This window comes from Nematolebias whitei, chromosome 21, assembly GCF_014905685.2.
Source record: "Nematolebias whitei isolate Nwh7 chromosome 21, NemWhi1, whole genome shotgun sequence".
In the NCBI taxonomy this organism is placed as follows: domain Eukaryota; kingdom Metazoa; phylum Chordata; class Actinopteri; order Cyprinodontiformes; family Rivulidae; genus Nematolebias; species Nematolebias whitei.
In genome coordinates this window covers 7,623,269-7,634,567 of record NC_056518.1, presented here as the reverse complement: position 1 = coordinate 7,634,567, position 11,299 = coordinate 7,623,269, and the positions used below count along the sequence as shown (strand labels likewise).

Sequence of the window (11,299 nt, the reverse complement as noted above, 5' to 3'; positions counted from 1 at the left end):
ATTTATTATTATTGTTATTATTAATAATAATAATAATAATATATTTTTTTTGAAAGGGGGTTCTGTTTATTTACATTTATGATTCAATGCAATAAAATAAACAAATGTAAAGGGTAACAGATCATTGTATAACTTGGTTTATTTACATAATGACTTTAATTGCTGGATGTCTGGCCCTTGAGCTGCTGGCTCTCCGAAACTGTGGCCCCCTGAGCAGTTTAGTTGAATAACCCTGAATATAGCTTGCTTTCAACACATGTTCAGACGGCATGATCGTCAGAAGTCTTCATGATGCTTCACTGTCTGACTCGTGCTTAAAACCATTAAACCTACAGAACGAACAAAGAACTATCTAAGTATAATCACTAGACAGAACAGTGCCAAACACCTACATAAACAAAATATCCTGATGCATGCTCAATAATCCAGGTAGAAAAATCTAAAAAAGTTAAATCTGGTCCTCTGGACATTCAAAAAAAAAAAACAAAACAATGCAAAACAACAAAAAATGTAGAAACGTTTCGTCTCTCGTCCGAGAGACTTCTTCAGTCTGAGGTGCTGTTTTCAGCTCAGTCTCTTAAATAGCACCTTCTCAGAGTGGATCAACCAGTTTTGCTGCTGACAGTAGTCAGTTGTTGGCAGCTCTGAACACCACATACAGAACACCATGGACTTTGTGGATAAGGTGAGGGATGTCATCATGGAGACTGATGAAACAATGGTCTCTTGATGTCACATCTCTCTTTACGTGCATTCCTGTTGATTATGCAGTAGAGGTGGTCAGTTTAAGATTAAAATCAGACACCACTCTGAGCAGCAGGACCACGCTTTCCACAGAACAACTGTGTCAACTCTTGAAACTGTGCCTGCAGTCAACCTACTTCACATATGGGGAGCAATATTATAGGCAGAAACATGGGTGTGCTATGGGGTCTCCAGTTTCTCCTATTGTTGCCAACCTGTACATGGAGGAGGTAGAAAAGAGAGCCTTGACGTCCTTTTCAGGGACACCACCAAGTCATTGGTTCAGGTATGTTGACGACACCTGGGTTAAAATTAAATCTCAGGAAGTCCAACATTTTACTGACCACATCAACTCTGTGGATAAATACATCAAGTTCACACGAGAAGATGTAAAAAATGGCAAGTTGGCTTTCTTGGACTGTGAGGTCTCAGTCTCTGATAGAGGACATTTGCAAACTGAGGTGTACCGCAAACCCACCCACACAGACCAGTATTTGCAGTTTGACTCCCATCACCCTTTGGAGCACAAGTTAGGAGTCATCAGGACTCTGTATCACAGAGCAGACAGCATCCCCACTAACTCAGGAGCCAGGCAGAAGGAGAAATCCCACACAAAACAGGCTCTAGAGCAATGTGGATATCCTAACTGGGCCTTCCTGAAAGAAGAAACCCAAACAGGAGTCCAGTCAGCCAACAGGTGAAAAGGAGGAACCCAGACCCAGACCAGTGGTCATTCCATATGTTGAGGGAGTATCAGAGAAACTGAGACGTTTATTTTCTAAACATAACGTCCCAGTGGCTTTTAAACCCCAAAATACATTACGGCAAAGACTGGTTCATCCCAAAGATCCAGTCCCCCGGCACAAACAGAGCAATGTTGTGTATGCTGTTCAGTGTCAGGAGGGTGATCAGTCTTACATTGGGGAAACTAAACAGCCACTGGCCAAAAGGATGGCCCAGCACAGAAGATCAACATCATCAGGCCAGGACTCTGTGGTCTACACTCATCTCCAGGCCAGCGGTCACTCTTTCAAAGATGAAGATGTTCACATCCTGGATAGAGAGGAACGATGGTTTGAGAGAGGAGTAAAGGAGGCCATCTTTGTGAAAAGAAATCGTCCATCATTAAACAGGGGTGGAGGCCTCCGGGTTCAATTGTCCCCCTCTTACAATGCTGTGATTGCTAGTATCACTCAGCCCTCTGTGAATAGTAAACAGCCATCAGTGTGCTAATGATCCATTGTTAGGCTGATGGTCCTTCTTGAGCATGTGATCAGCTGGTTTTGGTTGTCAGCAGCAAAACTGGTTGATCCACTCTGAGAAGGTGCTATTTAAGAGACTGAGCTGAATACAGCACCTCAGACTGAAGAAGTCTCTCGGACGAGAGACGAAACGTTTCTACATTTTTTGTTGTTTTGCATTGTTTTTGTTTGTTTTTTTTGAATGTCCAGAGGACCAGATTTAACTTTTTTAGATACATAAACAAAATTATTTTAAAAAATTTTTTACCGGTAAATATTACCCAGAAGTCTTCTCGAGGTCATGTGACCGGAAGTCAAATAGTACCAGTAAAATATGATGAATATAAACTAAATTAGTAGCATTGATTTTTATTGTTAAAACACTTTTGATAACCACTGTTGTTTTGAAATGTACTTTCTAAATACATTTGATGTGTTTTCTCCTCAGCAGACCTCATATGAGGAGGAGGAGGAAGGGGGAAGAGCCCCTCCCTCCCGTTCGTTGTCTCCACTGTGTTTCATATATTTCTTTAAGCTTAAATGAGATACTGGTATTTAAACATATTTACTATACACAAAGATTTTTGTCATTTTCATTTAAATATATATCAGTCTTGACTGACTGGCTGCTTTAAAAATAAATCTGACGACTTCTTCGCTGAGCTCTCATGATGGAAGTGGGGTGGGGGAGAGAACCCCTCCTGTTGTTCTCCGCTCCGTGTTCGGATGGGAGCTTAAAATAAGATCCCGGTATTTAAATGCATATTTACCGACAGAAAGATGTCACAAAAAAATAATTTTGAAACTTTTTTTTTCATCCAACCTTTACTTATACAGGTTAATCCCAATGAGCCTCGAGAACTCTTTTAAAACTTTTATTAAAACATGTACCAGACTTGACTGTTTTTGCGTCTCAAAGCCCGACCATGAACATATTGATGCAAAACTTATGAGCAGCGCCGTTTCCTCCTTCGACAGCCAGATCGATCTCTTTAAACATGAAAGCTGCATCATAAGAAATTCTCCGTGCATTTTCCGTTATCGCTGAATAAACGTACAGAACTGTGCATGAAGTTTAAAATACGGTAACGATACAGGAACGATCTGAAGAAATTAATGCACGTTTATCTTGGGGGTTGGTCCTCGAGAGTACCTCGTTGGTCATTCAGGTTAGAGTTCTGGTCACATGATGACAAAGTGGGTGGAGTTATGGTTGGGGATTTGAAACCCTGAGTGAGTCTTTGTACATGTGGACACCTGAGGCATTCACGCTGTGAAACAAAAGGGTGGGCACAGGGCAGCCCTGTGAGCAGCAGCCCAGCTCCGTCAAAGGAAAATGTTAGTCAGCGGCAGAGAGATGACAGGAAGTCTTTCAAAATAAATTATAAAAATATAAAATGTGAAGATTATGAAAAGAAAAAATATAAATTGGCTGCTCCTGCATATAAACCACAAGGTACAAATTGAGAGAAAAAAGTAGCGGCTTATACACCGGCAATTATGGTAGTTAAATCACTGAGTCAGGTGTGTTGGAGCAGAGAAACAACTAAAACATGCAGGATGGTGTTCCTCAGGGACCATGGTTGGGAGCCACTAAACTAATTTGTTCACGTTTGCTGTTAGATGAGCGCAGCAGCATGTAGTTGTGTTAACGTATGAACTAGTCTCCTCTGTGCAGTGAACGCTGTTTCCTTCTTTTCCACAGTGATGTTTACCTTTCATCCAGAGATCGGCAGATTCTAGACTGGCACTTCGCCAACTTAGAGTTTGCGAACGCCACGCCCCTCTCCACCCTGTCTCTGAAGCACTGGGATCAGGTACAAACACGTCCTCGGTTTGAACTGGGAGTCAGGAGGACCTGTGAGAACGTCCCAGGCATGAGATGTTTGTTGTTCCACAGGATGATGACTTCGAGTTCACCGGCAGCCACCTGACGGTACGGAACGGGTACTCGTGCGTCCCTGTGGCGCTGGCTGAGGGTTTGGACATCAAACTGAACACAGCGGTGCGACAGGTCCGCTACACGGCGTCCGGTACGTTTGTTTTTACAACAAGTCATTCAGACAAGTGGAGCTGAAAGAGAAGAGCCGTGGTCATGCTGAAGGTTCGGTGTTCTTCCAGGCTGTGAGGTGATCGCAGTGAACACTCGCTCCACAACTCAGACCTTCATCTACAAGTGCGACGCTGTCCTCTGCACGCTGCCCCTTGGTGTGTTGAAGCAGCAGCCACCAGCCGTCCAGTTTGTCCCCCCGCTGCCTGAGTGGAAGACGTCAGCCATACAGAGGATGGGCTTTGGCAACCTCAACAAGGTGCATGATCCAGAACATGTTTCATCAGCTGTTCCTCTTTGTTTGAACCTTTGTGAAGCCCTGAACTGCATGTAACCACACGTTTGTCTCATTTTTAGATGAAACATCAAAAGGTTTAAAGTTGGAGTGATTTGATTTTGTTGCTGTTTCTGCTGCAGTGTCTTCATCCTACAAGCTTGACCTTCATGTTAATCACCTAGAATTTAATAGGCCTTTTTGAGGTTTTTCTACTTCCTGCTTACAGAGATCCATTCATTCAACCTTTATTTATACAGGTTAGTCCCACTGAGGCTCGGGGACTCATTTACAAGAGAGACCTGATATCCAAGTCACACTCGTGTTAAGAGCTTTTTGTCCATTAATCTCTGCGCTACAATAAAACCACATGAAGAACTCGTCTTCACGCTCAGACCAGTCTGTCGTTCTGCTTCATGCAGTCACTTGGAGCCTGTGAGAATAGTCACGTTAAGTCTTCCTGCGTCACTCCTGACCCCCCCGCTGTGTGCTGCTCAGCATCATCTGCAGCAGGACCGCTGGTCTGACGCTGCAGCAGCACACAGGAGAATGCTGCATTATTATGCAACCTGAGCAGCTGCTGTCTGTGCAGCAGAGGGAGCTCCGCTGTTCTCTTCCCAACCACTCAGGAAGTCTGTGCCCTTGAAATGATCATCTGAGTTTTGCATTGAAGCATTTTGATTGAGTGACTTCTTAAACTCCTTTTTCTCCTCTGCTTGCAGGTGGTTTTGTGTTTTGACCGTGTGTTCTGGGATCCAAGTGTGAATTTGTTTGGTCATGTCGGTTCCACCACCGCCAGCCGGGGCGAACTCTTTCTCTTCTGGAACCTTTATAAAGGTGATGAGATCACACACCTCCCGGTGTAAACGTTTGTTTTGATCATCATTTAGTTCAGGTGCTAATGTCTCAAATACAACCCAATCCTGTAAAAGGTGGGAGGTTGTATAAAATGGAAATAAAACCGAATGCTATCAGAAACCCATGTTCATAATGATGTCAGATATTTAGATTATAACATTGTGCCTGTCTGAGGGGAGGAAAAAGGTCATTCTTTATTTTGTGGCAGCAGCACATCTGTAAAAATGATTGATACGAAGGAGAAACAGCTGGAGAAGTGTTGGGCTGACTCGTCTCACCGATCTGATGCACTTGAAACCTCAGTGGTGTTTACATGGTCTATCTTCAACCCTGCAATGCTCCATGAAGCTCTATCAGGCAAACAAGGAGCCATGTGTGAACACCATCTAGAAACGCTGCTGTCCTCTCTGGTCCACAGCTGGTTTGAAATGGACTGACGCAAAGTTCTGCTCTGTGCTCAGAAGAATCTAAATCTGACTTTCTTTTTGGAAAGCACACATGTTGCATCCTCCGTACTAAAGGAGAGTGGGACCATTTGGCCCGTTATCAGCATACAGTTCAAAACTCTGCCTCTCTGATGCTATGGGGGTGCATTAGTGTATATAGCATGAGCAGCTTTCACATTTGGAAAGGCACCAACAACACAGAAAAGTACCTACAGATTTTAGAAAAGCATGTACCGTACGTGCTGCCTATACGTCACATCGTCCTACAAGTCTCATCAGACCAAATTTGTCTAATCGAGTGGAAAAATCCATAAATGCGTTGCTTCGTCGTATAAGTCACATGTCTTATGCATCACCGCTGACAACCTGGAAATGTGGGTCGAACCCAGAAATGTGGGCCTTAGTTGTGCCAAAAATCGATTGGCTGCCAAATGGAGGCCGCGGAAGTGTGCACGGGAGGACTTTAACAAGAATTGAACAAGATTAACACTTAAAAACAATTATTTGTTTGTTCAAAATTATAACAAAGCTGTGTCTCAGTTTAACTTGTCCTTGGGGGGGGCGGCTGTGGCTGAGTGGTTAGAGCAGTCGTCCTCCAATGCAAGAGTTGGGGGTTTGAATCCACCAGCAGCCACATGACGAAGTGTCCCTGGGCAAGACACTGAACCCCTCATAGCCTCTGATGTGTGTCCCATCGGTGTTTGAATGTGATAAAGCTCTTTAGAATGATTTGGTCAATTAGCTTTGTAGAGATCTAGTAGAGTGCTGTATGATTGGGTAAATGAGGCACAGATTGTAGTGTAAAGTGCTTTGAGTATCTCGATAAGATAGAAAGGTTCTATACAAGTACAGTCCATTTACCATTTACTTAATAAATGCACTTCATTGGTCAAATCAGCTGCATTTCACCTGGGCAGCGCGGTGAAATGCAGCTGATTTGACGTTTGCTCCAGGAGTTCTGGAGCGAGATGAAGGTGGCTTGGTATGGCAAGTCAAGTTTCTCATTAATGGCCACTTTTACCTATTAATGAGACACTTGGCTTGCCATATCAGTCGAGGGCCCTCTAGTGGCTGAAAATGGTAGTTCAATATTTTCCATGTCAGATCTCAGGCAAAAATTGGGTTATAAATATGGGAAAAAACAAATATTTTAGATCTTATTAGATCGTAATATCTTCATATCTTAGATTGTATTACTGTTTTTTTTTTTTTTACATTTTATTGTGGGATGTAACTGGAACCCTGTGTACACAATCTTGTTCCACCACATGTACCACATCTGGTGGAATGACAGTAAAGAAACTCTGACTCTGATAAATGTGTTGCTTTGCTGTATAAGTTGCAGGCATGCTAATTTATGATAAAAACTTTCACTTATACATCGAAAAATACGGTACACCCATCCAACCATTTGTAATATTCTTTAAACATTTGACGTTTATTATGTATAACTTAATTAGATGTGAGTTTACAATATGGAAAACTCATTGCATTCTGTTTTTATTTAAATTTTATGCAAAACCTCAAAATGTTTGGAATTCAGGGTGTACAGAAACACACTTTTTTTGTGTAAAAATAAATTCTGTGGTATTTTAGCACCGATCCTGCTCGCTCTGATGGCTGGCGAGGCTGCAGGCATCATGGAGAACATCAGTGATGATGTCATCGTTGGACGCTGCCTGGCAATACTGAAGGGCATATTTGGAAGCAGCGCTGTGCCCCAGGTAGTTTACACCCATTCACTTAGTTCTTATGTCCTAGAAAACATTTATTTTCACATTGACTAATGTAATTGAGTTATAATTTACCATTTCTGTTTCATCCTGCATGCAGTTATGTAATCTGTCAAAGTTTTCCTGGTTATTTTATTGCACTTCACGTGGAATTTATTCCTGAACTCAGCACCGAGCATTTGAACAGAAACAGCGACACGAGCAGCTTCATCCAAACCACCGTCATTACAAGTCATTTTTTGCTTTTGGTTTCAAACAGTCCTGGCCAGCGTTGGAGCTGTTCACCATCCAGATGTGTGCGAGTCCCTCTAATGTCGTCATGGAAACCCCTAAAGTATATGTTGTGTCTGTTGTCATGGCAGCCGAAGGAAACTGTGGTCACTCGCTGGCGTGCTGACCCCTGGGCGAGGGGCTCCTACTCGTACGTGGCGGCAGGTTCTTCAGGTAACGACTACGACCTGATGGCTCAGCCCATCACGCCCGGCCCGGCGATACCTGGAGCGTCACAGGTGAGCACAGAAACAAGGAATCCTTCCTGCAACACATCTGGATGAGAACATGCGTGAGGGCAGATGTGGTATTCCAGCTTCCCCCAGTTTTTAACTGAATCAAAGAGGTGCAGTTTAAAACCAGTGCAGATGTTTTGATGCTGCCATGTAGATTACAAGAACCAAATGTGTGAACTGAAGTTTCTGACACCCCCACTAATGCCCCCCCCCCCCCCCCACACACACACACACACACTTAATCCACATTATGTTGGAATATAAAAGTTAAGTGTTGTTTGTTTTCTCCTCAGCCTGTTCCTCGTCTGTTCTTCGCCGGCGAGCACACCATCAGGAATTACCCGGCTACAGTTCACGGCGCCCTGCTCAGCGGGCTCCGAGAGGCCGGGCGCATCGCCGATCAGTTCCTGGGGGCCATGTACACATTGCCGAGACAAGCAACCCCCACAGCCACGAGCAACCCTCAGCAAGCCCCGCCCACTGCCACCGTGTGAAACCGTCCATCTTCTGACGCAGTGACGGGGTTCACCCAGAAACTGGGGGCTCGTGAAACGTGACAGAACTTTGTACAGACTCGTGATGACACGGAGACTTTCTCCTTCTTCTTCTTCTTCACCGGAGCTTCTCATTCACAGCCCAGCTGCCACAAACTCTGGTCTTCCACTGAACATGGTTTATTTAACTGTTGTGGAAAAAATCCAAATGAAGTTTTGTTTTTATTACAAAGCATGGAATTATGAAAGACCTGACGTCTTTGAGCTTGAACGCTCTTCACGTTCAGAGCAAATCGTGCTCTTTGATAAAGATTGAGGAACGGCTGAAATGTTTCCCGTCAACAAAACACCGAACTGAAAAGTGGATTTCATCAATGACGTCCGTCTCATGCCCACTCCACAGAAACTCTCCTCTGACTCCTCTGCAGCTCCTTTAAGTTGAACTTCATGTAGGCAGTTTAGTCTAGTGTGAACGTTTGTAATTAAAGTAAAAAAGCTGCTATTAAAGGAATGTTTTTGTTGCCATGGCAACTTTGTTTTGTTTTAGTTGTCGAGACCTTTTTTTAATATTGTCAAATGGTTTTGTTAATAAAAGAACAACATAACATTGTGCAGTCATTTCTGGTAAACTTGGGGGGTAAGAGACATTTTGTTACGGAAATGTGTTTTTGTGGATGCACTCGGCCCCCCAGTGCCCCTCCACCCCTCTGATGCAGGTCTGGCTGCTGCTGAGAGCCTGTGGTGTAACTGAGAAGCAAAGACGAGGGTCTCTGGCAGCATGTCTGCGTAGTGGGAGATCTGGTGTGTTTGGGGGGGTTAAACTGGTTAACCATGAGCTTTTCTGCGGTGCTGCCTTCAGGTTCTGTGCTGCTTTCATGCACTCTGGAGCGTCAGGCTGAAGTTGGACTCTGCAGTACTTGGATTCATTCAACGTTATCACTGTTATTCTCCACAATAATCTGTAATCAGATTATAATACCAGTAATAATCTATAATCAAAGATGAGATCTCTACTTGAAGCCCTGATGCAGGTAAAAAAAAAATCTAAGAAGGTGAAGTCAGGTCCTCTGGATTGTGTTGGTCCAGACCAGGGGTCTGCAACTTGCGGCTCTGGATCTTTCAAGTTTTGATTAAAACTAACATCAAACTGAATTTTATAGGATGATGTACTGTACCCACAACAAAAAATGACTAGTTTTACCAGTTTTCCTGTCATTTCATTTGTAAATATGTGGACACTAGTACTAATACACAGTAAATTGTACTCCCTTTATGCTTTATTTATTCAAAGTAGCATACACAGTTTCTCCACAATTAACATAAGCCTGCACAGTTCAATGTTTTAGTTTTTTTTTAAATTGGCAAAATATATTTTTTTTCTTTACAAGAATTCAGTGACAGACTTGCTACCTGGATATGGGCACCAGGAATAAATGGAAAAAGATGATGGAAGGATTCCAGTCTTTTCTTTTGTCTCAAAATGTAAAAATATCAAATATTAAGTATTATTGGATGTTTTTAGTTTTATAATTTCACACCTACTTGCCAGAAAAGCCCCCTCTAACAAACTTAAAGTGGCCCATGGGCCACCAGTTGAAAATAACAGTAGCAGGTTTTGCAGCTCTGGACACGTTTAATTTAGTGAACGAGGGACAGAAATGTCTCTTGAACGTAAAGGCTGCAGAGCCCTGGTCCAGACTGACGGACGTTTTCCACACGTGAGTTTTCCCTCCAGCACGTCCTGTTTATGCCCAAACACTTTAGCAGAACTTTGCTACAGTCTTTGGATTTATCAACATTTAATGAAAAGTCCTTGTTCTCTGAATTACACGACCTATAAAGCAGCTTGAGTTCAGATTTATTTTTATTTGACTTCTAATTCTCAGTTTTAAGCCACATGGTCAAATGTTCTCTCCTGTTTTTGTCCTGTGTTCAGCTGGAAATGATCCGAGTCCTCGTGCTCGACTTCGCAGCTTTAGCTCAGGTCAGACATCAGGATCGGGTCATGGCCGTCTCTGCGCCTGAAGCAGGAACCAACCAGGAGCTGCTCTGACTCGACCATTTGAAATCCACAGCAGCCTTATAATAATAACACTTTATTAATATAATCATTTACTTTTAATTTCTGCTGAAAATTAGAAATATTTTTATATTCTTAATGTTTCAGTTGTTTGGATACATTTTCACATTGTCTGCTCATGCTCAAGATATTTTTTATTCTACACTATATTTGCATAAATTATAGTTGTTGCTGCTTAATTCCTTTATAAAATCGCATCCACAGAAATGCTTTACCTGCTTCTGCCTTTTCAGGTCACATGGGTCACTGGTGCCCAAGTCCAGCAGTCGCTGTGTGAGGTGGGGGACACATTCTCCATTTGTCTCTCCTTCCTGTCCTCTCAGACCAGCTGGTTGAAGCACATGGTCGTTTGTCCTGATCCTGGTTCTGCTGGAGGTTGCCTTCTGTTCAAAAGGAGTTTTTCTTTTCCACCGTCTCCATTGTACTTGCTCAGAATGGGAGACTGTGACAAAGTGAAGATTCAACAAGTCTGCTGGCTTCTTTAGATAGAAAACTTTACTAAATTTTTTTTTTTTTATACACAGACCCTTTACAATAATTTTTAATATCATGGAAACGTAGTTTAACTTCCATAATTCCATTCAAAAAGTTAATCTTTAATAGATGATAGATTCAGGGCCCACAATTGAAACAATTTCAAGTATTTATTAGTTTATTTATTTATTTTATTTTTTTTACATCATTTGGACTTCCAGCTTATGAAACCAAAGAAAACAGGATTTCAAAAAATTAGAATACTGTGAAGACATCAGTCCACACTGCTCAGTTTTGCAGAAAAAAAAAAAAAAAAAAATTAGGATCATAACAAATCAAAATATGGTACTTTCAAAACGATATGTCAATCTTCAATACTTGGTTGTGAATCCCTTTACC

At 42.4% G+C, this 11,299-nt stretch overlaps 1 protein-coding gene across 1 annotated transcript in view; it reads left to right on the top strand.

The window, feature by feature from the left end:
- The window catches only part of kdm1a (lysine (K)-specific demethylase 1a), a 36,998-nt gene extending 28,255 nt beyond the window's left edge, over nucleotides 1-8,743 (top strand). The window contains exons 16-22 of the mRNA XM_037695153.1: nucleotides 3,691-3,802; nucleotides 3,886-4,018; nucleotides 4,107-4,294; nucleotides 5,032-5,146; nucleotides 7,210-7,337; nucleotides 7,709-7,855; nucleotides 8,146-8,743. Coding sequence (XP_037551081.1) covers nucleotides 3,691-3,802; nucleotides 3,886-4,018; nucleotides 4,107-4,294; nucleotides 5,032-5,146; nucleotides 7,210-7,337; nucleotides 7,709-7,855; nucleotides 8,146-8,346 — 1,024 coding nt within the window. The 3' untranslated portion in view covers nucleotides 8,347-8,743. The remainder of the gene's footprint in view (nucleotides 1-3,690; nucleotides 3,803-3,885; nucleotides 4,019-4,106; nucleotides 4,295-5,031; nucleotides 5,147-7,209; nucleotides 7,338-7,708; nucleotides 7,856-8,145) is intronic.
- The last annotated feature ends 2,556 nt before the right edge of the window (nucleotides 8,744-11,299 follow it).